We start from the raw sequence: 24049 nt of genomic DNA on the forward strand, positions 1-24049 counted from the left end.
CATGTGCAATAACCGTAGGGAGGGATGCGAGACGGAGGGGGTAAACTAGGTTAGTAAACACAACGGAGTCACAGTCATGACCGCAATGGTACAAAGAAAATGTACAATATAAATTAAATTAAATTTTACAACTACAAGCTCACAGCGTCACAATGCAACGCGTTGTGAGCTTGTAGATCTGCTATGTCCACTAGTATTGATACTGTTTGAATACTACAGCACTTCAACTCAAGTACTGGAGTTGAGTACTTTGTCCACCACTGCTTATTGGACACATGCATTACAAATTATTTCCCCTAAAGGGCTTGATGATGTTGATGCTGTTACTTAATGTAGTAGTTATAACTGTTTGTACCAAAACCCTCCTTCCAGTGTCACTGTGGGGCCTTTTTGCCCATCATCCATTTATCCCAGCCTTTCTAGATTATGGCTTGTACTGTAGATGTGCCAGCCCCTTGAACGTATTGCCTTGATTAACTACTTTGTATTGTTGTATTTGACCTTATGTGTCATTTGTCTCCTAATTTAATAGTTGAGTTTCCTTGTGTTAATTGTCTATTGTTGTGATTTTATAATACAGTACATTTTCATCAACGTAGGATGTAATGACAATTATAGCCTAGTGGTTTTCTTCTCCAAAAAGGGGTCCTTGACAATAGTTCTAGAAGCTCACAAGTTCATTTGAACATTTTTAACAACAAATCTTATCTTAAGCGGATCTATGTTCATGTTAGGGTCCGCCCTTGATATCAAAATGTTTGAGAACCACTGTCCTATAGCCGGGGGAGGTCACAGATGGGGCTAGTCTAGTGGGGTTAAGCCCCCATGCAGGACCAGGAGAGCCTGGGCCCAAAAAGCCTTTTACACCAGTGGTCCTCAAAGTGAAGTCTGGGGACCCCCTGGCACCCCATTGATTGATAGATAGGAACCAAATGGACCCACAGGTGTGTAACTCAGAGTGTACAAATGAGTGAAAACATGTGTCCACTCTCAGAGTTAAATTAACACTGAGAATTGTACAGTGCAGACAGATTGGGGTCCCAGAGATAAAGATTATATCAAATGGGGGTCAGTGGGCTAACTAATGCATGTCAAACTGGGGGTCCTTGAAATTAAAAAGTGATGTGTCATGTGAGTAAAGTTTAAGTGAAAGATTCAGAATCTGCTTATATTGTCTTGCACAGCTCGCATGTAAAAACAACCTTTGTCTGTAGAGCCAAAGTCATGTTTTTACACACATAATGATATGGCCATGGGACCCTGCGTGATTATTGGGAGGTTTGGTTCCAAAAAAAGGGCAGACTTGACTCACTAGTCAGTCACTACAAGTAAATATGAATACAGTTTAACCACCAACAAGCTACTGTAAAATATAGTTCAACTAATTGCTCCCTAACACTGGTCACAGATGGGGCTGTAGTCTGGGGTTGGGAGGATACCACTGAACTAGTCTCAAACTATCCCTTTCTGCCTAGTGGCCATTAATCTCGTATGCTTGTGGCGCGAGGTTTACCCTTTGTCGAAAAACGAAACCTACCCGTTTTATATTATATGAACCTTGTACAGAAACACTTTCACTTCTCTCTCCACTCCATCCGTGTCGCAGTTGGTGACTGATACGGTCTGTCTGTCGAGGCGACGAATCTTTCTCCTTACAAGTTACAACAGAGACGAAGGAAACGTCACATTACATCATGGTAGGATACAGTAATCGATATTTCGGTTAACTATACTGAAACTTTTGATGTTTTTTTTATTGGTCAGTAGTTTGCTGTAAGCGATGGTAACCGGAAGAGCGGGCACCTCGATGTAAAATATTTGTCTGTCAATCTATCTCTCTATGATATCTCCTGGTCTGTTGTTATTCATGATTAACTATAAATGTTGCATTCCAACACACATTTCGTTTGATAAAATAAAACGCCCATCTAACAGCCGCCCCCTCCTCTCCTCCTCTCTCTTTCCTATTTATTTACTTACATTAAATGTAACATTCTCTTTTATTAGATTAATCTTCATGATCAATCAATCAATCTGTGGTGAAGTTGTAGCCAAGCAGTGGAAGTAACATAATGGGTAAGTAGGCTACATTGAAAGAAGTTAAAGATGTATTATTTATGATGACCCCTTGTAATGTGGACGATATGGAGGAATAACAAAACGCCCGCGCCCGTCCCCAAAACATAGTCGCCCCGGCCGCGGCAAATCCGTCGACCTCGGAACGATCGTCCCAAAGTATGTCTGTCTGTCTGTCTGTCTGTCTGTCTGTCTGTCTGTCTGGCCACTAATAGGTACCGTCGCCCCCCGTTCGGTCCCGTCGTCGTCGCCGCAAATCCAGCGACCTCGGAACGGTCCGACCGTTCCATGTATTTCTACACAGAGGGGAATTATTGCAACATAATAATATTTATTTATTCTATTAAATATACAAATTTCCATGTTGTACTCACATTACTGTCTTGTCTCAATAAAATGTTGCTTTTAACAAGCAAAATAAGCAAATTAAGTATTAACAACAAGGTGATTGTGTGGGGCCTGGCACCGGCACACTGATTTGCGTATTGCTGGTCACCTGCAGCCTAACCTCTCTCATCACTAGCCCTGAAACATGACTGTCATACCATGACGCTTGTATACAAGCGTCATGTGAACCATGGCTATCTCATCACCAGTCTTTCCCTGCAGCCTGGCTGATGGCATCGTTCACATTCCAGAGCAGTAGTGAACCTAGCATAGGCCTACTCTACAGACAGACAGACAGACAGACACTGTCTTATGGGTGGGGTGGGGTGGGGGGGAGCAAAGTTTCAATCACAAGTTAACTGTTTGGCTGAACATCCAATAGGCCTACTACTACATTTGATGTAATGGTTTAAGGGGAGCTGCCCCATGTGCTTCTGATCAGCTCCAACACTGGAATGACAGCATCATTAATTTGACCCACTTTTGCGCAGTGCATGGGCCTGTGTAATTAATTATTTGGAATGCATTTTATTTGCCTAACAGACGTAACTTGAGGAGAAAAATACCTTATGTACTAACTTTTAAGCAGATGCTGTATTAAAATGCATGTTATTTGCCTAACAGACGTAACTCGAGGCGAAAAAAACCTTAAGTACTAACTTCAGAAAGTTGAGGACAAACCGCAAGGATTTTAATCCCCAAAACAATGCGCTTTCACAAATTTTCACAGTGAAATTACTCGGTACAATATAGGGTGAATAACAAGTGAACTAACAACAAAGGTGAAGGCATCAGCCGATCTGCGATAACGATAAAGTACAGAGGTTAATAATGTCACAGCTTTCCTGGAGCAGATACACAGGTATGGTAAACGACACCAGTCAGACAGCATTCCTCAGCGGTCCCTGGCACAAAATAGGCCAAATCAGCTGGCGTCTGAACATTCCAGGTAGAATGCATTCCAATGGTCCCATTTGCTTGGTTGTGTTAAAATTCTCTCTATTGGCATTGTTCAGGGGTAAGAAGATACACTTTTTAGATTTTTTAGATTAAAATGTTGTGTGCACAACCTTGGACCCTATGTGGGTGGCATTCCGCACTGGTGGGGCGAGTGTTCCGGGCGAGCATTCCGCACCGGCGTGGCGAGTGGACCGTTGTTGTGGGGGCGAGGGTTCTGCTGCTCGAGCGGGGCGACTGGACCGACGCTGGGGTGACCGATCTGCTCAGAAAATAGGGGCGTGCATGTTTTGGGTCGAGTCTTCCGGTTGGGGTCATCAATATGTCCGTACAGTACAAAAGTGAAAATAAAATAAAACAGTCTATATATGTATTTTCATGACAATGTAAAAACATACTAAATATTCACAATCTAATCTTTGAATTCAAAATAGTTTGAATCATTTTGGTGACTCATAAAGTGTCGGGATGACATGTTGCAGGAGATGTGTGGTATTGTACATGATTGCATCAGGTGAGGACAAGACAGCTAGAAGTAATGTTTGATATTAGCTACCTTCATTCCCTGAAAATAGCAAAATGTGTGTTTAATCCTTTGTAGGAGAACCTTCTATTTAAGACAATGGATTCATATATGGTGTGGTCAGACAATTAAACTGTAGGAAAAGATCAAGAACAGATCTGTTCAGAAGGATCCATTTGCTACAAAAGGGCAGAGGGTAGAACTGGACAAGTAAAGCTTTTTGAAAAAGATTTTCACAGTTTAGAGAAAGTGTTTCAAAGTGTCCAAAAATAACAGTATTTAACTATAATAACACTCCACCATCATAATCAGTGGAAACCCTTGATTCACAGCCTGGGGGTCCACAATCACCACCAGACATCCAGCTTAGACATTTGCTCAACTCTCATTAAAGTTAGGAGCCCTTGCATGAAAGTAGTTGTGACACTGCATTCCTTTAAATCCTGTCATGCCCTTGATCATATCTAATCACTCATCATGTACACGTACAGGTGTATGATGGTTTTGACTCTGACCTTTCTAAAGGTGGACATACACTACGAGATAATCGGGCTAAAAACAACCCTCACGAGTATCGGGGGGGCGTGTCTACCCCAGCCTAGATCGGGGGCGAATCTCGGCCATAAACATCGTCTAGTGTGAGGGTTCAAAGATCCAATCTGAACCCTCCCGAGTTGCTCACAAGACGATCGGGGCCACTCCGATCACGTTCAAAATAGTTTGATATTTCGAGTGAAACCCCCTCCCCTCGGGTGAACCCCCTCCCCCCTTTTTTTGTCATCATCAAAATCATTTTCAAAAATGTTTGGTATTTATCTGGATCGCTACTGTATGGAACACCTGCCGCGGGTCGGACCAAGAGAAATACGGCCGCTGTCGCTGTTCCAACACCGCAATGCCACACACACACACACACACACACACACACACACACACACACACACACACACACACACACACACACACACACACACACACACACACACAATTTGTGTAGGATGGACAATCATGTGCAGCTGCGGTGGATCCATGTTTTATATTAAAATACATTATTTTGATAATGATTATATTATTTTCATTTTAAAATATAGACTGACAGTCCTAAAGCTATAATGTTCATAGAGAATACATCCCCACCTGAAAGATGCTTATTAAACTTTATAACTTGCCTGGTACCATGCATGCTTCATCTTGCCGTCTAAAATTATATTCCTTGGCTTGCAAGCAGCCAAAACGTGTGTAGCCGATGAAACACAACGGCTTTGCATTGATGACACCAGGTATAAGAAACTCATGAGCGCTCTGGCCAATACAAACTAATAGGCCAGTGCGCTCTGGTGCCCAATTTCCGAACGCACTGCTGCTGTCCAGTCCAATGTGTCCATATCCATCTTTAAATGCCCTGTTTTCAGCACTGTCACATATCTTTTATACATATCTTTTATACTCTTTATACTTTTGGATAGTGTCATTTCTCTTGTTAACTAGCAGATTAATGTTTAGCGATCTCAAGCAGTCTGTCTCTCTCCATAAGTAGCAGCTGCAATCCATCCAGTAACGACCAATTTATACTTCGACGTACAACGGTCAGTGCATGGTGGGAAAAGTACTCAGATATTTTACCTAAAGTAAAAGTATCAAGTGTTGCGATGCAATGCATTGTGAGCTTGTAGATCGGTATTTTCAAATAGCCTATGTAGGCCTATAAAATAGGGCTAAAGTGGTTAATGTATGTTTTATAATATAATAATTGATAATAGCAAAGTAACTAAAGTTTTCAAATATTGTAGTGGAGTAAAAGTACATTATTTGCCGTTGGGGTGTAGAAGTAATAGCCTACAATAGTACTGAAAATTGGCAATACTCCAGTAAAGTAAAAATACCTAAACATTTTCCTTAAAGGGATATTTCACTTTCAAATAAAATAAACATTAAAAATAAATATTTTTAAAAAATGAAAAAAGTTATGGCAAAATCACGGCCCCCTCACACATTAGTAGGACACTCTAATGCGTGAGGGGGCCGTGATTTTTCCATTACTTATTTATTTTTAATATATTTTTTAAATGTTTATTTTATTTGAAAGTGAAATATCCCTTTAAGTACAGTACATGTACAGTACAGTACAGTACATGTACTTTGTTACTTTACACCACTGACAAGTGACAACGGTGTTGCGCCCCGAATATATTCAATCTGCGCTGCAGTGTGAGCTTGTGGATTTGCAAAGCGATGAATCATGCTTAATAATGTGATGTTGTAGCCTACGTCTGGCATTGGCAGAAGGGGTATATATAATGAGAATAAAAGTAAAATCATTCAAATTATTGAATGATTATAAGGACGGTAGGCTTTGCTACATGGTCAGTCTTGGATGGGGGGGGGGGGACCAGTACATTTGTTAACTATCCATTTCTTAAATTAGCCTTTCATTATCTTCTGGCCCGCCATCTAATGCTTTAGAAAAAAAACTTTCATGTTTGTGTACCCTTCAGTTCTTAAATCCATGAATTTTGGAAAATGTTGCAAGGGAAGTCTCTGTGCCAGCCAGGATTATTTTTCGTCGCACAATGGTTTCGAGTGGTTAACATTATGCGATATTAGCTGTAGAATAGGCCTACAACTCTCATAGACGTATTTATGATTCTGACGTTTTCAATCTACGAGAGTTGTAGGGTTCACCCCCCATGGACACAGGGACTTTCTGCACTATGCCCCGTAGACACTCCAAACATGTACAAATTGAAAATAAAGGTGCTTACCCCAATGCAGCAAATGTTAACTATCGCTACGGGGTAATGGTATAATGTAATAATCCATATCTTTTAATAAAAAAGTGTTTAATGCCGTCTGTGGCTGATTCTGTCGGAAGTTCCCAATGGGCGGTAGTGACGCGCCCATCTGGTGAACCCCGGAATTACACTCAATGTAAACAGAAAGTAAACGAGGGTGAAAAAATGGCGTTCGGCCACAGACGGCATTAAAACACTTCTTTATTGAAAGATATGGATTATTACATTAAACTACTACCCCGTAGCGAGAGTTAACATTTGGGCGTGGGAATAAGCACCTTTATTTTCATTTGTACATGTTTGGAGTGTCTACGGGGTATAGTGCAGAAAGTCCCTGTGTCCATACAACTCTCGTAGATTGAAAAGGTCATAATCATAAATACATCTACGAGAGTTGTATTCTACTACAGCTAATGTGATATACAAGAACAAGACCACAAGTAGCCTACCGCGAATGAGACGCGTTGTGAGCTTGTAGATCTGCTCTGACACGTGCACCGCGTGTGTGTGTGTGTGTGTGTGTGTGTGTGTGTGTGTGTGTGTGTGTGTGTGTGTGTGTGTGTGTGTGTGTGTGTGTGTGTGTGTGTGTGTGTGTGCGTGTGCGTGTGCATGCGTGCGCGTGCGCGTGCGCTGCGCTGCTCAGGAGCGCAGCTTGGCTGTCGGAGAAAAACACTGAATTGACATATGAAAATGTACGGATTGTAATGTGTAACTTTATTTAATATCAAAATAATATAGGCTACTGATATAATATCTTATATAATTATAATTATTAATAATTCATAATTATTATTTTAAAAATATATTTTTCTATTTATTATTGCTGTTTGGGCAAGCCCGAGAATCTGGATAGAATCTTGTAGTGTGAGATGCCCCCGATTTTTTTAATCGTGTAGTGTGTGCATGTTAAGATAATCTGATAAGAGAATCTTGAAAGATTATCTTGTAGTGTGTGATTATACCCGATTTAAAAATCGTTAATATTAAGATTATCTCGTAGTGTATGTCCACCTTAAGACTTCCTCATCATGATAGAAGATTTCTCATCAAGATATCACTGTAATGGAAAGAAACCACAACTATGGAAGCTACCATACCAATCAATTGTATGATTATTTTTTGATTGGTAAGGTAGAACTTGATCTCCTCCTGACCTCAAGTAACACTGTCCTCTGAAAAGCCAGCAATCTCTATAATAACCATATGACACACAGCCACTCACCTCTGCTCCTAAAGGGCCCTTTGCTCATATAAAGTGCAATGGATTAAGCACTGTACTGATAAGACCGATCATTGAAATTGATCATTAACCCTGGCATCCCTATTTTGTGCATGTCATTATAGGCCAAGTAAATAAATAAATAATTAGAAAATACCAGATCTACAATCTCTCAACATGTCATGATGTAATGTGTTGTGAGCTTATAGATTGGCTTTTAACCCATTCAAACCGGGACGCATCTGTGTAACCACTTTATCCATATTTTATACTTTGGCTATTTAAAAGAACATTTGTGCAAATATTTGAATATATATATGTGTAATATTTGTAACTCAAATATTTTGCTTCTGGGGGGGTCCCTGGAACAAAATATTTTGAGATGTGGTCTGCGGCAAAATACATTTTGGGGGTCCTTGACATGAAAACATTTGAGCACCACTGATATATAGCAACTTATGTTTTTCAGAAAACTGTTAGGATTTAGAAGACATTTGTAGAATCCCCCAGAAGCAAAGATTTGAGTTACAAATGTTTGCTTTAAAAATATATATATATTCAAAGATTTGCACATATTTTCACGAAAAGAAAAAAAAAGCAGATCTACAAGCTCGTAGCACGTCACTCGGTGCCGCGCTACGAGCTTGTAGATCTGCTATTTTTGAATAGCCAAATATATCTAAAAATTTGAATAGCCAAAGAAGTCTAAAAATGACAAATTCCCGGTCTAGATGGGTTAAAAACAATGGCTTATTTATTTGTGGGTCAGTGGTTACTGCAGATATACTATCATTGTAAAATGTGTAGCACTTTGGCATAGACAATATGGCACATTAGGAGTTCATCATAAAAAGTAATATTGATCACTTATTTTGTATGTCTGTGGCAAAGATGAAATATCGATGAAAATGTCCATCACAAGCTGGCATGGTGATGACCCCTGATATGGAGACGTTCTATTTTAACCGATTGAACGGCAACAGACCGATTTTAAACATGGAACAAGTACATTTTGCTTACTTGCAGCCCGCAGGGGTAGCCTATAGGCATGTTCCTGTGATGTGAGTAGGACTGGAGGTCACCTAAGGTCAGTGGTGTGTTCTAGGTTTATTCGAAGGGATACGATAATCATTCCCTGCACGACATGCGCGTGGTCGTGGGTATACGTTAGCGCGTTTTCATTGGATGAAATGGTTAGTAGAGGGCTACGAAAATATAGTATAACACGGTAGAACACACCACTGGGTGACGTAATTAAGGTGTAACATCCCCCATAAGCAGTGGTGCCATAAGTTAAATTTGATCAAACAGTTTTTTGCAGTTTTATGATGTGGACACAGTGGACAGGCTTGGAAAATCATACTGTTTTGCAGTTTTATGATGTGGACAGACTTGGAAACCCTTCCCAATTTGTCCCTCTGAGATTACACTCAGATCTTAGCAGTGCTACCACTGCGCCATCTAGCGGTGAAAACACCAAGTGGAAAAGCAGAATGAAATGTTCTGCAATCCAATGCGATAAAATCTATCCGTGTGACAGTCCAAATCTTTTTTTGTTTTTTCAACTGACAGAGCATTTTTATGCTGCACTGTGGATTTATTTTGCTGTGCATACCAGAGACATGCTTAGAGCAGGCTCAGGCTCAAGTTAATTTAAGAATCTAATTCTTAGAAACAGCCGTCCATGCTCCAACAGGTCTCTCCAACAGTTGGCCTAAATTAGTATGAAATACATGATGTCCAACATTAGTATTACTATTAAACTTTTTTGTTATTTTACAGTAATGTTCTCTACACAATATAATATGTTACTAAGACAAGTAATTTTTTGATAAACACTGAGCTAGAGATCACCGTAGCTAACAATGTCTGTCCAGACAACCAACCTGAGCTCAGATGCATGTACTTTGCTCTTACACTGGGATGAACATGACATGAAATGAGCTTTGGGGAGACATGAAGTTAAAGAATAATAATCAACCACTATAATACATTTAATAATACTAGTGCTCCTTGAATATGTACTTTATTAAAGTAATTATTGTGCAAATGTAAACAAACAAACAACAAAAGAAGGGAGATGCAAACAAACACTGCAAGTCTTGTCTTACGTATGATATGACTGATTCTGTCATTTGACTGATTTGACCTGAATTCAATGGAAAGAAAAAAGGCAAAAAAAGTGAAACAACTGCACCTATGGTTGCAATCACTGCACGCACCAACATCTCTTGTTCTCCATCTCTCCATTGTAACCTTGACAGTGGGCCAAAACTCGATCATATCTTAGCGCACAGTTCATTCTCGCACGTGTTGTCCCTATCCGCTCATGCTGCCCCCGCCCCCCCGGCCTAATAGTCGACTTTTTTTCCCATGTTCGAATCCCGTGCCATCGAACGAGGCTTCGAATATTCTAACTATTTGGATCAGCCCTAGTACTAACTGATCAACACGACATATTAACATGTTAAATTGCTGTGCTGCAACAGATCCGGGAGAGAAGGGGATGAGACCCCCAGAGGGAGAGGAGAAGGAGGGGACAGAGGGAGAGACCCAGAAGGCTGAGTCCAACACGGCTTCCTCTGCAAGACCTGTGCCTAGAGCTGTCACTTTCAGCCACAGGTAATCACTAATTTGTGTGTGTGTGGATTGATGATAGATGTGTCTAGATTGACAAATGCATTTCTTACAATGGGTAATTATCTAATATCTATAGCCAATCAGAAGTCTCCCTTTGTTTTCATTCACAAACTAGACCAACCAGTCCGTAATTACAAAGCAAGCCTGTACTGGCGTGAGGAGAGAAATAATACAGGGTGGCAAAAATACTTCTTTGTATTTGTCCGTGTAATGGGCATACTATTAACCAACAAGTTATTAATGCCATACAATACCTAAATTGCTGTTTTATGTACAGGGTTATATTGAAAGTGTTCCAAAATTCATCAAATTCCCAAGCATAACTTCCCTTAGGAATTTCCCAACCCTTACTAGTCAGTCCAAATGGTATGCAGAGGTACTGTACAGTACACAACGTGGCTACATGTTTAATGGACCACAATGGAAACAAGCTTCTGCTTATTTGTGTATGATCCATTTTGGCGCTTTTAATTGGTGATACTGTGATTTTGATGGTTGACAATGAAGTATTCTATTCTACAGATGGAGTTATTCTGCACTATAGTTAATCACTGGATGAATCAATTATAAATGTGTCATCTTCACTCTTTACCTTCCCTGTTGTCCCTTTCCTTTCTATACTCCTTTCCCTCTCTCTGTCTCTCTCTACCCATCCATTTGTCTCTTGCTCGCCCTCTCTGCCTATTTTACCCCCCCCCCCTGCCCCCCCATCACTCCTCTTCACAGTATTGGACCAATGAGCTCACCACCACTTGGGGTACCGAAGTCTTTATCTCAGGAATCGAGATCTGTGGCAGAGGTAAGGTTACTCTGATTTGCCTCTAAGCTGACTTAAGTAAACCAGGCATTTAGTTGTGCTAGCTCACCACCAGTGACGGACAAGATTAAGTGGATCTTAGCTGGTGGTGCTAGCCTAATTCCCAAACCTCAATGCACATGTGTTTATTTGAGAAGTTTCATTTCCAGCATCAAGCAGAGATTAACTGAAACTAAAATAAATGATTCTCACACTGACAATATGACTGATGGCATGAAAGTATACAGTAGACTACATATCTCTGCTGTCCGGCCGGAACCAGCTAAATCCAAAATGGTAATTGTTCAGGAAATGAAAAACAAAATATCAATTTTTCTGAAAATGAAGAAAACCTTATATTTTTAAAACAAAGCAATACTGCCTCATCAAACTTGGTATTGTGACTTTATATATTATCAGATACTTGCATGTGTCATTATATTATCACCACTTTACCCAAATCCAGCTCAAGTGGAGTTAGGAGTTTTGTCCAAACACAAATCCAGCGCAAGTGGAGTTAGGAGGTTTTGTCCATCATTGATAAGAACAGCTGGCAATGGATCTCAAAGCTCACAACACATCACAACGCATTGTGAGCTTGGAGATCAGCTATTTATGGTGAGCGCCATCCTCATATACTAAGTATAGATCAAGCTGAATGCTGTACTTAAACAACTTTTATTTTAACATGCATTGTAAACAACCATGGATCTAACTGTTACCACTGTTGTTCTTCTACAGTTGAGTGCAACAAACAATTCTGCCTCAATACTCAATCATGTATTTAACAAAAGCAATCATGGCACACCAACAATAAATAAATGGCATATAAATACAAAATACATTCATGAAAAATAGAATCTGTAGCCTATCAAATCTGTAGCCTACTGCACTAAAAATAACAACCACAGTTGAATTTACCTATCATATACCTATCAACATTTTATTATCACACTGTTGTGTGTTGCGTGTGTGTGGTCGGTGTTTCTTAGTGCTTTAGATTGTCATAAAAGCAGTGAAAGTCTTTTGGCATGATCTCCTTGAGCTCTTGGAGATGTTTGAAACAAACTCCTGCACACACTCATTCTAAGTCCATTAACATTTAAAAAGAAAACACGAGCAGATGACCTTTGTGAAGACACCCTTCTCCTCTTTACTGGGGTGACATCTATCAAACCTTGCACATACATTCTCTTCTCTTCCCAGTTTATGTTCTCCCAAAAGCATTGAAAAATCTTCTCCCTGTCTGCCTCATACAGAGCAGAGCTTCTCTGAGAGCCTGAGAGGAGGGGGGAGTTGTTTGTTTTTGACAGACAGTTTGAGGGTCCAATGGAGTTAGGAGTTTTCGTCAGAGGCGCTTTTTAATACTTTTCATATGTTATTATTAAAAAAAGATTACACAGATGTAGAGGGGGTTCAATAGCGTTGATTTATGAAGTTAGCTGGTCCCGGCTGGACACCGACGATATACTGTCTGTGTATCCTAAAGAAGATTTTAAAGTGTGTTTGTGTGTCTCTGTTTGTGTGTTCAGAGTTTGCCTAGGGAGGACACCCGTACCCATTCTCCGGAATCTTTGAGATCACACCAGGCGATGCCACAGAACTCTGGGACAGCTTCAAATTCAAGTGAGTGTTTAAGTAACTTACCAGAGATCACACACTGTTAGTGCATGTGTGAGTCTGTGGGCAGATAACACACTGCTAAGGTAGCTCTCCACCGCACAGACATCGCGGAGGTAAGTGTTGGAAAGCGTCTGTTGCCGAAAATCTGCTGTTGAATGGGTAGTGGGTACACTGTCGCTCGCAAATTGTAGGGAAGTGTCGGATAGCAGCAGGCTTGTTGTTGAAAAAGATGTCAAGCCATAGGCTATTTTTTGCATCATAGTAGCCATCTGTCGGTGTTGGCTCTCAGGTGCATTCAGCAACTTTTTATCACACCTTCTAACCGACTGATCTCCAGGATCTCCTGACTTCATTCGACTGCCAGGCTGTAGTAATCTGTTGTAGTCTGTTTGGTGGAGAGCTACCCTTATGGAATGACTCACTGCCAGCTGTCCACATAATAATAATAATAATAATAATACATTTTATTTGTAACGCACTTTATATTTGAAGCAAATCTCAAAGTGCTAATGCACATACTCACATTAACTTTTAGAGCCAACAGGCCTCCATTTAGATGAAGGTCAGACAACCCCCCCTCTGTGAAAATAAGTGTTCCATGTTTCATAGTTTGTGTATTAGCTTTAGCCAAACTAGATAATACAAAAGGTCATAAATGTTGGGTGAATCTAAAAGCACAAGTACAGTAACTTCCTGTTGATCGTTTCAACTGATTGCCCCTTTCACCTCACACGTCTTTTATATTCTGGAATCAACGCACAGCCAATGCTGCTCTTTTGTCTCTTCTTTACAGCTGATGAACCTGAGAACTGGACTGAATCTCAAGTAAGCTCCTGGCTAAGAACTATTGGAGTCAAAGAACAGTATATCAGGAAAATACATGATGAAGAGGTTGATGGACGAGTTCTCCTCACACTGAAGATAGACTATTTGAGGAAGGAGATTGATATGAAATCAGGGCCTGCTCTTTTGCTAATCAATAAGAGGGATGAACTTGTTAAAGGCCCTGACCCCACCCCAGGTCAGCAAAAGACACTAAGTGCCCCAAAAAGTAAAAAGGAAATTAACAGAAAGGAACAGAAATCCAGTCTATGTCTTCCAGAGGGAAATGAAGGTCACCCTGTAGATATTGTAGGTGTGCTAGGTGAAAAACAAACTGGTCAGGAACAGTCTGTCTGTGTGTTGACCTCAAAGGAGGACTGCAACCCACGACCATTTGACAAAGAAGGCATTGATTTCACGTATGTTAGACACAGGGTTTTGCAGCCTGAGTCTGGTGTTTTTGATCTGATTAATGCTTGCCATGAATATAAGTCCTTTGCAACAGCTGCCACATTGGACCGAGTACGGTTACAAGCAAAGTTTGCCAAAGAGGTTCTTAAATTTGGTACTGGCTGTATGAATATGAGATCAAATGGCACAATACACTTTGGTGTGATGGACAGCAGAGATGATGCAGGGTACACACATGGTGAGATCATTGGAGTCCCTGTGAAAGAAAAAGACATGTATGTAGATGCATTAGATCACATTGAGAAGAGTTTCACTCCCACTGACAGTGAGCATGTTCGGCAATGTATACGTCCACCTCGTTTCATTGAGGTGATGGATCGCACAAGTACTGAGAAAAGGTATGTAATAGAGGTTGACATTGTACCATCCATAAGTATTGTCAATGGCAGAGTGTATTCAGTCCGCTTGCCAAACTTCAAGGAGTCGACCAACAAAGTAGAACATGAGAAAGAGACAATTTACCGGAGGGTGGGCTCAAAAACTGAGACAGTGATTGACAAAGACCAAAGTAACTTCTACCACAGAGTCAGAGATAGGGATGCTCAAAGGAAAGAAGCTGAGAATGGTCAGTCTTTTCGTACACCTGACATCTGCCAAGATCTAGGCCGAAAACTCACAATGCTTGTGACCAGTGGCAAGAAATTCATTGAAAAAGAGAAATGGTACATCCTTGTCACAAACAGATTCAAACCAGAAGATCTTTGCAGCATTGAATGGCTACTGAACATGAACATATTCTGTGTGTTCGACTTTGACCCAGACTCAAATCAGTCAGGTTTATGCAGTAGATTCCTTCAGCATCATGCTGCAAATTTGCATTTTATGCAGAACTACAAAATACCAAGTGGTATGACCATTGGTGAATTCGTGAGCCACTTGCATCTGTTTGAGCAGACAAGCTGGATTTTTTGTAATGGGCGCACTGACTACAAAGGAAATGAAAGGCCCTTTGATGAAATGACTTGGACCAAAACAAAATTGACCCTCCTGAAGGAATCTGTGTCCTTGATCTGTAAGCAGATCTTGCCAAAAGGCACATTCCTGGTGCTTTTCCTTCTAACATCACCAGTTGAGAAACCACTCTTGCACACCTTTTATGAGTTTTTCACTGATATGGAAGGCCATGATGACATCATTTGCATCTCTGAATCTGAGTACTTTCAGAAGTGGCAAAGCTTTGCTGAAGGTTTATGTGAAACAAAAGATGTCAACCGTTCCAGTGTTGTTGGGATGAAAATGAGCCACATTGATGGAACATTGCAGCAGATCCAACCAATAACATCACGAGCCACCAAACTTTTGCCCACGGTTGTAAAGGGGCAATGTCTTCTTGAAACACGCGAAGAAGAAAGGATGTATTCTCTTGAAATTCTGAGTATCAATCACTGTGATGAGACGAGTGAAGAATTCATCAAAGCTGAGAAAGTCAATATTGAATGCCAGTTCTACCATGGTGGAAGAGTGGGGTGGTTGAACCTTTGGCTTGCTGGGCAGCGATATGTTGGAGAGATAATTGAAAGGGATGCTTATCGTGATATTTCTAAACTTCTCAGTGATACCTTGAAACAAAATACTGATCAGAGTTCTGTGATCAGCTTCAACATATTCCATCATCCAGGGAGTGGAGGCAGCACTGTGGCGAGGCAACTGCTGTGGAACAATCGGAAAGATCTAAGATGTGCTGTGGTGAATCCGTCATACCCTGCTTCTGTTGTCACACAACATGCAGTTCAGCTGAGAGAGTATGAGGAAAATGATGTTCAGAAATGTCTCCCTGTGCTCCTTCTCATTGAAGATTCTGACAAAGAATATCTTGATGAGCTAAGGAATGAACTAGAGGTTGCCATGCATATCAAAAGAGTCCACCAAGGAACAGTTTGTTTCATTTTGTTGGGCTGCAAACGATCCCATGATCCAGAGAAAAAATGCAAGGAATCTCCATTACAGAATGTTTCTGTCACTCACAAACTCTCTGATGAGGAGAAGAGGAAGTTTGCTGGAAAACGACAGATTCTTGAGGGACAGTATCAGCCAGAACACATCTTGACATTTGTTTTGATGAGTGAAGAATTCAACGATAAAAAGATTTCGGAGTATGTTGAACAATTTGTGACACATTTGCTCCAAGGCATTGATCCTGAATCTGCCTCCTGTCGCCTCATCCTCTATGTGGCAATGCTTAATACGTACGTCCAAAACTCTTTCATTTCTCAGTCCCATTGTGAAGCTCTGCTTGCACTAACCATCCACATGGATAGGTTTCGCCGACATACATTTGAGAAATCTCTCAGCGAACAAGCTAAACTGGTCTTCATACACCTACGCGACGAGAAGACTCACATTGAATCAGTCAGAATCATCCATCCCCTAGTTGCCAAAGAAATCCTCCAACAGCTTCTTGGTGACCAAAAGAGCCAAAGTAGTTTGGCAATGGATCTGCTCCATGAGAATGTGCTTTTTGAGCACAGGTTCGGAAAGGAAGAGTATTTGGGTTTTTTGAGAGCACTGTTCTTAAGGCGTTACAGAATAAGCAAAGGGGATGAAACGGACAGTTTCTTTTCTCCTCTAATAGAGCATGTGTGTAAAACTGAACACCCAGAAAAGGCAATCGCATTACTCACGGAAGCATACCAGAGTTTCCAAAAAGATGCATTTTTTGCACAGCAGCTTGCTCGCCTTCATTATACCTATGAAAAGTTTGAAGAGGCTAAAAATTGGGCAGAGAAGGCAGCCAAACAGATGCCCAAAAACTCGACCATACTACACACAAAAGGCCAGGTGTTCAGGAAATGGTTCAATGCCAAGTGTAAATTAATTGAAAAAGTACCCAAGACGGCGCAAAATACAGCAGATGCCATGGACACTGCACTGAAAGCCATGGAGTGCTTCAAAGAATGTGAGAAAGCAGCTGCCTCAGATGCAGGAACTATGAATGGTTCAGGATTTTTTGCTGAGGTTGAGGTTGGATGCAGCCTGCTGAAATTGATGTCTTCATTGCAAGTGTTTTCAAACGCACACAATGGCCATTCTGAACTTATGAAGTACTTGGTTACACAATACATCCCTGAGGAAGTTAAAGAGCCCTGGGAGTGCTTACATGATCGTTTGCAAAATCTCCAGAAAACAATGCAAGAAGCCTTCGAATGGATCTCAGAGGAACTCAGCTACTTCCAGACAGATATCATTGAAGAGGACACCATTGATGGGCCAGAGATGAAGATAAACAATCCTTTGGCATGGATGGGGAAGAAATCTTCAGAGTACGGGAAGTACTTCTCAGACGCTTCACTTAGCACAGCTATGAAGCTGTGTCAGTCAAACCCAGACAGTTTGACTCCTTTCATGAAACGCATGGTTATTTGTCACCTTGGAGGAGGTAATATAACAACCATCCTCTCAAAGCTTACTGACCAGAAGCAGAAAGAAAAGGATGCAGTTACACTACTTGAGACCATCCTAACTCTTTACCCCAATAACCCATTGAAGGCCAATCTTGATCAAAGGGATCTTGTTAATTATATAACAACCCATCTAGCTTTGAAATGCCTTTCGCCTCAGTCTCAAAAGGTAGCTGCTCTGAAAGATCTACGAACACTCAGTCAGCAATTCCCAACCGAGAAAAGGGGATGTTTCCCTAGTGCACTTTTCTTGCTGACCTTTCTGTTTTGGCCAGAGGATAATGACACAGACCACGATAGAGAAACCAAATACGAAATTGTTCAAACGGCGGTGGAACACTTGAAAAGAGCATATTGGACAAAAATTAAGGACATTCCTCCACGAAAGAGAAGAATTTACACACATTTCTTTCTCACCAATGGTAGTGGATTGGACAAAATTGTCCATAAAAGCAAGGTTGAAACGATTACTAAGATGCTCTCAGTACCTGAAAAACGAATGAAATGGTACAGTGGAGAAGCATGGAAAATGCCAGAGATTGCTAGGATGTTGAAATGTGTGTCAGGGTGGACTGAAGATGGAGAAGTGTACCTTGAAGGTCCAAAGAAAAAGAAGTTCAGTATCCTCCCTCTTTATGGGCGTTCAGTGCCTCCTGGTAATGAAAACATCACATTCTACTTGGGATTTACTTTCAGAGGACCTGTTGCACTGAACATACAGGTGCAACATACAGTGAAGAAATAGTTTTCCCACCCGAATCTGTCAGTGTTCATAGTTCATACAGTATGTCAACAGGCTAGATCATGACCGTGACACTGAATGTAGTTTAAAGTTGTTATTATTAAGAGGTTTGTACGGCATTTTAACCTGGAACAGGATGTGGATGTTTTAACCAACCACCGCTCTCTTCTCTCTCCAGTACACATTAGTCTCACATATCACACATGCTACCAAATATCGGTATAGAGGTAGGCTACCTGAAATCATGCAACTACCTGATTTAGTGTACTTTACTAAGGCATCATAAGGTATCACAATGATGCATTGTTTAAGTGATGCATACATACGTTTTATGCTCTATGGTTTGTGTTCGAGCCCCACAAAACTAGCTGTCACTTTGGAGTGTCGCCCAATGGGGATTCTAATGAAAGGATACATTACAAATACAATGCGGTGGCAACAATCTTTTTCATAATTGTGTTTCCCCATATTTTTCAACTGGAAAGTAATCACTGGGTGTCAAGGTGTAAATGTTGTGCAAATGTCATGATCAAGATTCAGATCATTGACACAAACTATGAACAGCCATATTAAAATAAAAGAAATGCATATAATGTGCCTAACACGCAAGAGTATCTACATGCTGGACTTTTCATTCATGACATGTTTTGTAAATATGCCTTGTTCAGGGTGTTATAATAATGAAAGTTCACCTTGACTTTGAACAGTGAGCTTGTTCCTCAACCAGATATAACCACAACCAGAGATGAATGTACTGGACATTATTTGAAATCAGACACAAGAAAGATGTTAACAATTATTGCTGATACTTTGTCCAGAGTGTAATTTTCACCAATTCCACATGATTGTATTATAGTGTGAACATTCTATGGTGAAGGTAACGTTAAAAACCATGTTTGATCTCATGGGAGGGGGTGTACAAATACATGCACTGATTTTCCTCTGGCCTCTTTTTGGTAGAAAGCTGTCTCTATCCCTGGGTTTCGGGTCTGTCATGCGCTCTCTGCCTAGAATAGATCACCCACACATTAATTTCATTTGCCTGTCAGTGGAGCTGTACAGTATATCAACCCCTGGCCTTGAATAACCTGATGTCTTAATTGCTTCCATTTATGTAATTAGAAATGGTTTATCTCTGTTAATAATTGTTATGTAAATAAATGTTGTTTCTTATTACATTTAAAGTGTTTCAGCAGCTTGTTCTTGTATATTTTGGGCTCTGTTTTTGCAACGGTACATATATATAGTATATATACAATAGGTCATAACATGATATTCATACAATTAACATGTTTTTTGATACTCAACATATTTCACAGTAATCAATCGACAACATATACTGTCGTACAAGGAAAATCTTGCAGGCTCATGAAACATTTTTTTTTTTTTACAATAATATGGCACATTGCAAAATTTCATTCAATTATAATACACATTGTTTAATAAGCTACTCAATGTTCATCACAATGAAATCTGGACTTTCAATGATTTTGAAATAGCAATTATCTTTGCCCGTATGGTATACAGCACAAGCAAGCATCTAGGCCCTAGATTCTAGCAGACTATTTGATTCTATTGGCCTGAATTCCCATATTGTCCCCCTAGATTCTAGAGGATTTTAATCAAATTGTCAACAAGTTCATGGGTCTGTGCTATTATTTACCAAAAATGGCAGATATACAAGCTCATAGCGCGGCACTTGTATATCTGCAACTTTTTGAAAAATCATGAACATTTGTGCAAAGGTTTGAATATATGTATTTTTTTAAAGCGAACATTTTTAACTCAAATCTTTGCTTCTGGGGGATTCTACAAATGTCTTCTGAATCATGTTTTTTTTTTTTTTTTTTACTTATGTTGCTATATCAGTGGTTCTCAAACTTTGTTCATGTCAAGGACCCCCAAAATGATATCTATTTGTCGTCGTCCCCCCCATAAAAATATTTTGTTCCAGGGACCCCCCTGACAAAGATTTCAGCTAAAAATGTATATATAGATTTTTCAAAAAAATTGCAGATCTACAAGCTCATATAGCGCGGCATGAGCTTGTATATCTGACACATCTAAAAATGACACAGATGCGTTCCCGGTTTTAATGGGTTAAAGCAGAACAGACACTGCACAGATAATGGAAACTGTGGATCTGACAAACACTGTTAAACAGTTCACCAGGAACTAACTAGACACAGGTGGAACTCAAAGGTCAATCAACACAGGGAGTGGCTGAACTAACACGACGTGTAAATAATCCACTCTGCCATCCACATCCACTTATCCAGTTAGAACGATTTTTAAAACTGTCTTTATAGTTATCGTTATAGTGCTTGGTGTGTAATGCACTTTATGGGTATGAACATGTTTAAACACAGTTTGTGTTAGTACTAGGCCTAACCTATTTAAAAGGGGTCTCAGTCACATGACTGAGTTATTTCCTTTGAGCTTGTAACTTGATTTTCTTTTCTTCTATTTACATGTAGTCTAAAATAAACCAAATGAAGACATTTATCCAAAAGTATAGAGTACAGATTTGGATGGAGGCATGAAACAGAGAAGCCTGCTAAGTAATACACATTTCCTTTTACTCTACATTCTGCAAATATCTGGTATGAAAATCGTTTTTCTATAAGAATAACTGCACTTGTGATCCATTTTCTGTTAAATGCATTACATTTGATCAGGCCTTAGTATAAGAAACCAATCCTGTGTGTAGTTGCACAGACATGTCACACAGTGTTTTCCTCTACAAATAACCGTGTGCTACAAATAACCGGGTGCTTTCTCTACACAACAGTTGTGTGAATGTAGGGTAGAAGTCTTGCTTCATTATTCACTTCATGTCACCATGATGTCTTGGAGCGTGGACCATCAACTGTGAAAGATAGGTATGTGGTGACTGGTGAGTCACTAAGTGAATGAGAAATCTTCATGACAGATTAGAGTGAAAGTTGCAGCAGCCATGATGAAGAGCAGCCTCTTGTGTTCCCTTCTTATACAACTGACAGGGACCAAGTTGGTACTGCAAAACCAAAATATACCATGAGGCGAATATATATAGGGGGCGGTCAGACCACTATAAACAAAAAAGGGGGTAAAGACAAAGACTACCATTTAAACACACAACCAATAACTACAACCTAACCCAATACAACATGAACTAAAGATTAACTAATGAAATCCAACTGAATCTGAAATACCAAAAACACATTTCTCCAAAACCTAATAACAAAATCAAATAAATAATCCCTGCCCCTCCCCATGGTGTAGAGAGACTGTGGTATAGTCCAATTGTCCCCATCAGTTGCAGATTTGGAACAGCTGGTTCCCCTTTCTTTTGCCAGCCAATCATCTCCAGCAGCTTCCCAAGTTCCCACAGAACTGGTATTAGAAAACTCAGTCAACAAATACAACGATAACTATGTTATCTGGTTGTGTGTGGTTAAAGAAAGGTCACCATACAGTATAGGCTGTAGTATGGTGTATGTTTTTTTTATATAGGACTCCCCATTACAGATACATTCTTCCCTTAAGTCATTATGTACATTAGCCACTTTTCTTAAATGCACTTTACTGTACTTCTACTCTCTATTATTCTATCTATCTTTTAACTGCATTAATGGGCCTGCACATTTAAGAATTTCACCCATATTAATTGTAATGTGATGTGACAATAAAGTTTGATTCTGATTGTGATTGTGATTCTGATGCTGTCTGTGTGGCTGCTGAGGCGACCATAACACTATTTTCCAAATTTCGATTATTATTATTAAAAAATGTATATTAACCAATTAAGCCTTATTTTATTCTTAGTCTATTCAAAAATAGCAGAGCTTGTAGATCTGACATGTTTGAAAATGTAATACTTTTACTTTTGGTACTGTAAGATATTTTGATGTCAATACTTTTACCAAGTAAAAGTTTGAACAAATTCAAAATGTGACTTTTTCACAGGAGTATATCTACATTGCAACATGGCTACTTTTACAGTAGGCTACTCAAGTAAAAAAAATTACTGTACTGTTGCCGGTCTAACCTAGAACTTCATATATGGAACTGGCTGACACATCAGCACCATGGGCTCCGTATTTGGGCATGCCTGACCTTCGAATGGATATGGTTGACTCATCATGACATCATCGGGAATGACAAGACACCCTCGACAGACCATAATTATATAAAGAGCCACAGTCCCAGATTCAACCAACGATCTAGAGAATCTCCAGGACTCGTCTCTTCGACAAAGACCCCTCGACCTCCAGGACCTCTTATCTTATCAGGATTCCCACATTACTCTCGTAATACTACCCAGGATCTATAGGCACTTACTCCTTTTGGCTTCTGCTGCTGGTTGCCTTGAACCGCCCTTCGAACCACACAGGTTAGATAAGTCCTGATTGGACACCGCTGTGCCGGGGTCCTGGTCTCTTAGACAACGCCCCCCTTTACTTTGAGTCATATTTTTCACGGTCCTTCCAAATAATATAAAACAAAATGCCGGCTGATTATGATAAAGACGCTTACCCGGAGCCTCCTCGCAAGACCCCGGCCGCAGAGAAACACACCTCGCTGCCCAATCCGGCCCTGCTTGTGTCCAAACTCTTCTACTACTCGGTGGATCTCCCTGTCACCACGTTCAGACGTGTTGTGGAGAGGATCCAGGCTGGCAACAAGTCCGTCTACTACCACCAGAGGTTCCGGCGTGTTCCTGAGCTGACCGAATGCCAGGAGGGGGATTTCCTCTGCTACTATGAGGCAGAGATGCAGTGGAGGAGAGACTATAAGGTGGACCAGGAGATTGTGAAGGTGGTCCAGGACCGTCTGAGGGCCTGTCAGCAGAGAGAAGGTCATAGTTATCACCAGAACTGTATGAACGAGCTGCAGCTTTTCGGTGACGTCGCCAAGGCCTTCAGTTCACGATACGCCGACCTGGGAGCGTACGCCAGCGGGAGGAAATGTCTTATGAAGCAAAAAGAGAGAATGATGGCGGCTCAGGCTCAAGAAGCCTAATTAAAGAACCGGTTTCATGTTCTGACAATTATTTGGGGTCCCACTTGTAATAGCCTCACGGCCCACCAAATAATTGCTTATATATTTATCAATGAATTGACACAAAAGTTATAGATTTGTTTTTTATATAATCAACTTAATCAATTAGTCTGTGCAGATTGAACAGATTGTATTACACTTTGTTGTGCAATGATGGTGAGCAAAATAGCAATATATAAGAATTGAAAATAACCGATCTACAACTTACGTTGTAAACTTGAAGATTGGCTATTTATTTCAGCCCGTAGGACTACCTACATGCAGTGACAAATATCACCATCCCCGCCCGGCTTCCCTCCGACGAACACAGGCCAATTGTGTTTGTGGGAGCAGCTACTTTTTTACCAATGCGCCACCCGAGCACTCTATTTTTCCCCTTTGAAATGATAATTGTTAATTAATTGTAATCGTAAAAGTTTGAAATAATCATGATATTGCTGAAGTAATAATACAAAATGTAGCATTGCTGCCAATTATCAGCCTCCCTTTATCCTATAAAACTTTGCTTATGTGTTGACACCGGTGGACGTCACAAACTGGCGCCTGTGCCCAGACAGTTA

General features: G+C 40.4%; 2 protein-coding genes across 3 annotated transcripts; both read left to right on the top strand.

The window, feature by feature from the left end:
* Positions 1–20: 20 nt before the first annotated feature.
* Positions 21–19618, top strand: samd9l (sterile alpha motif domain containing 9 like). Of its 2 annotated transcripts, XM_080445902.1 has the most exons (7): positions 21–49; positions 1607–1697; positions 2008–2076; positions 10444–10576; positions 11321–11393; positions 12923–13016; positions 13807–19618. In XM_080445902.1, the coding sequence occupies exons 3-7, from the start codon at positions 2073–2075 to the stop codon at positions 18447–18449; spliced, it is 4947 nt and encodes a 1648-aa protein (XP_080302028.1). In that variant the 5' UTR covers positions 21–49; positions 1607–1697; positions 2008–2072; the 3' UTR covers positions 18450–19618. The 2 variants fall into 2 exon arrangements, with proteins under 2 accessions (XP_080302028.1, XP_080302027.1); XM_080445901.1 differs by lacking the exon at positions 21–49 and having other exon boundaries at positions 1575–1697.
* Positions 19619–22934: 3316 nt separating this feature from the next.
* On the top strand, positions 22935–23450 carry LOC308098698 (NADH dehydrogenase [ubiquinone] 1 beta subcomplex subunit 10-like; the record flags this gene model as incomplete). Its single annotated transcript, XM_080447110.1, has 1 exon — positions 22935–23450. One exon carries the CDS (start codon positions 22935–22937, stop codon positions 23448–23450), a length of 516 nt encoding a protein of 171 aa, XP_080303236.1.
* Positions 23451–24049: the final 599 nt, after the last annotated feature.

The sequence above is a fragment of the Gymnoscopelus braueri genome, assembly GCF_963280865.1.
Source record: "Gymnoscopelus braueri genome assembly, chromosome: 13".
NCBI lineage: Eukaryota > Metazoa > Chordata > Actinopteri > Myctophiformes > Myctophidae > Gymnoscopelus > Gymnoscopelus braueri.

Coding starts and splice junctions, on each gene's coding strand:
- samd9l (XM_080445902.1), top strand. Junction 10,577..11,320: donor GCTGTCACTTTCAGCCACAG/GTAATCACTAAT, acceptor TCCTCTTCACAG/TATTGGACCAATGAGCTCAC. Junction 11,394..12,922: donor AATCGAGATCTGTGGCAGAG/GTAAGGTTACTC, acceptor TTGTGTGTTCAG/AGTTTGCCTAGGGAGGACAC.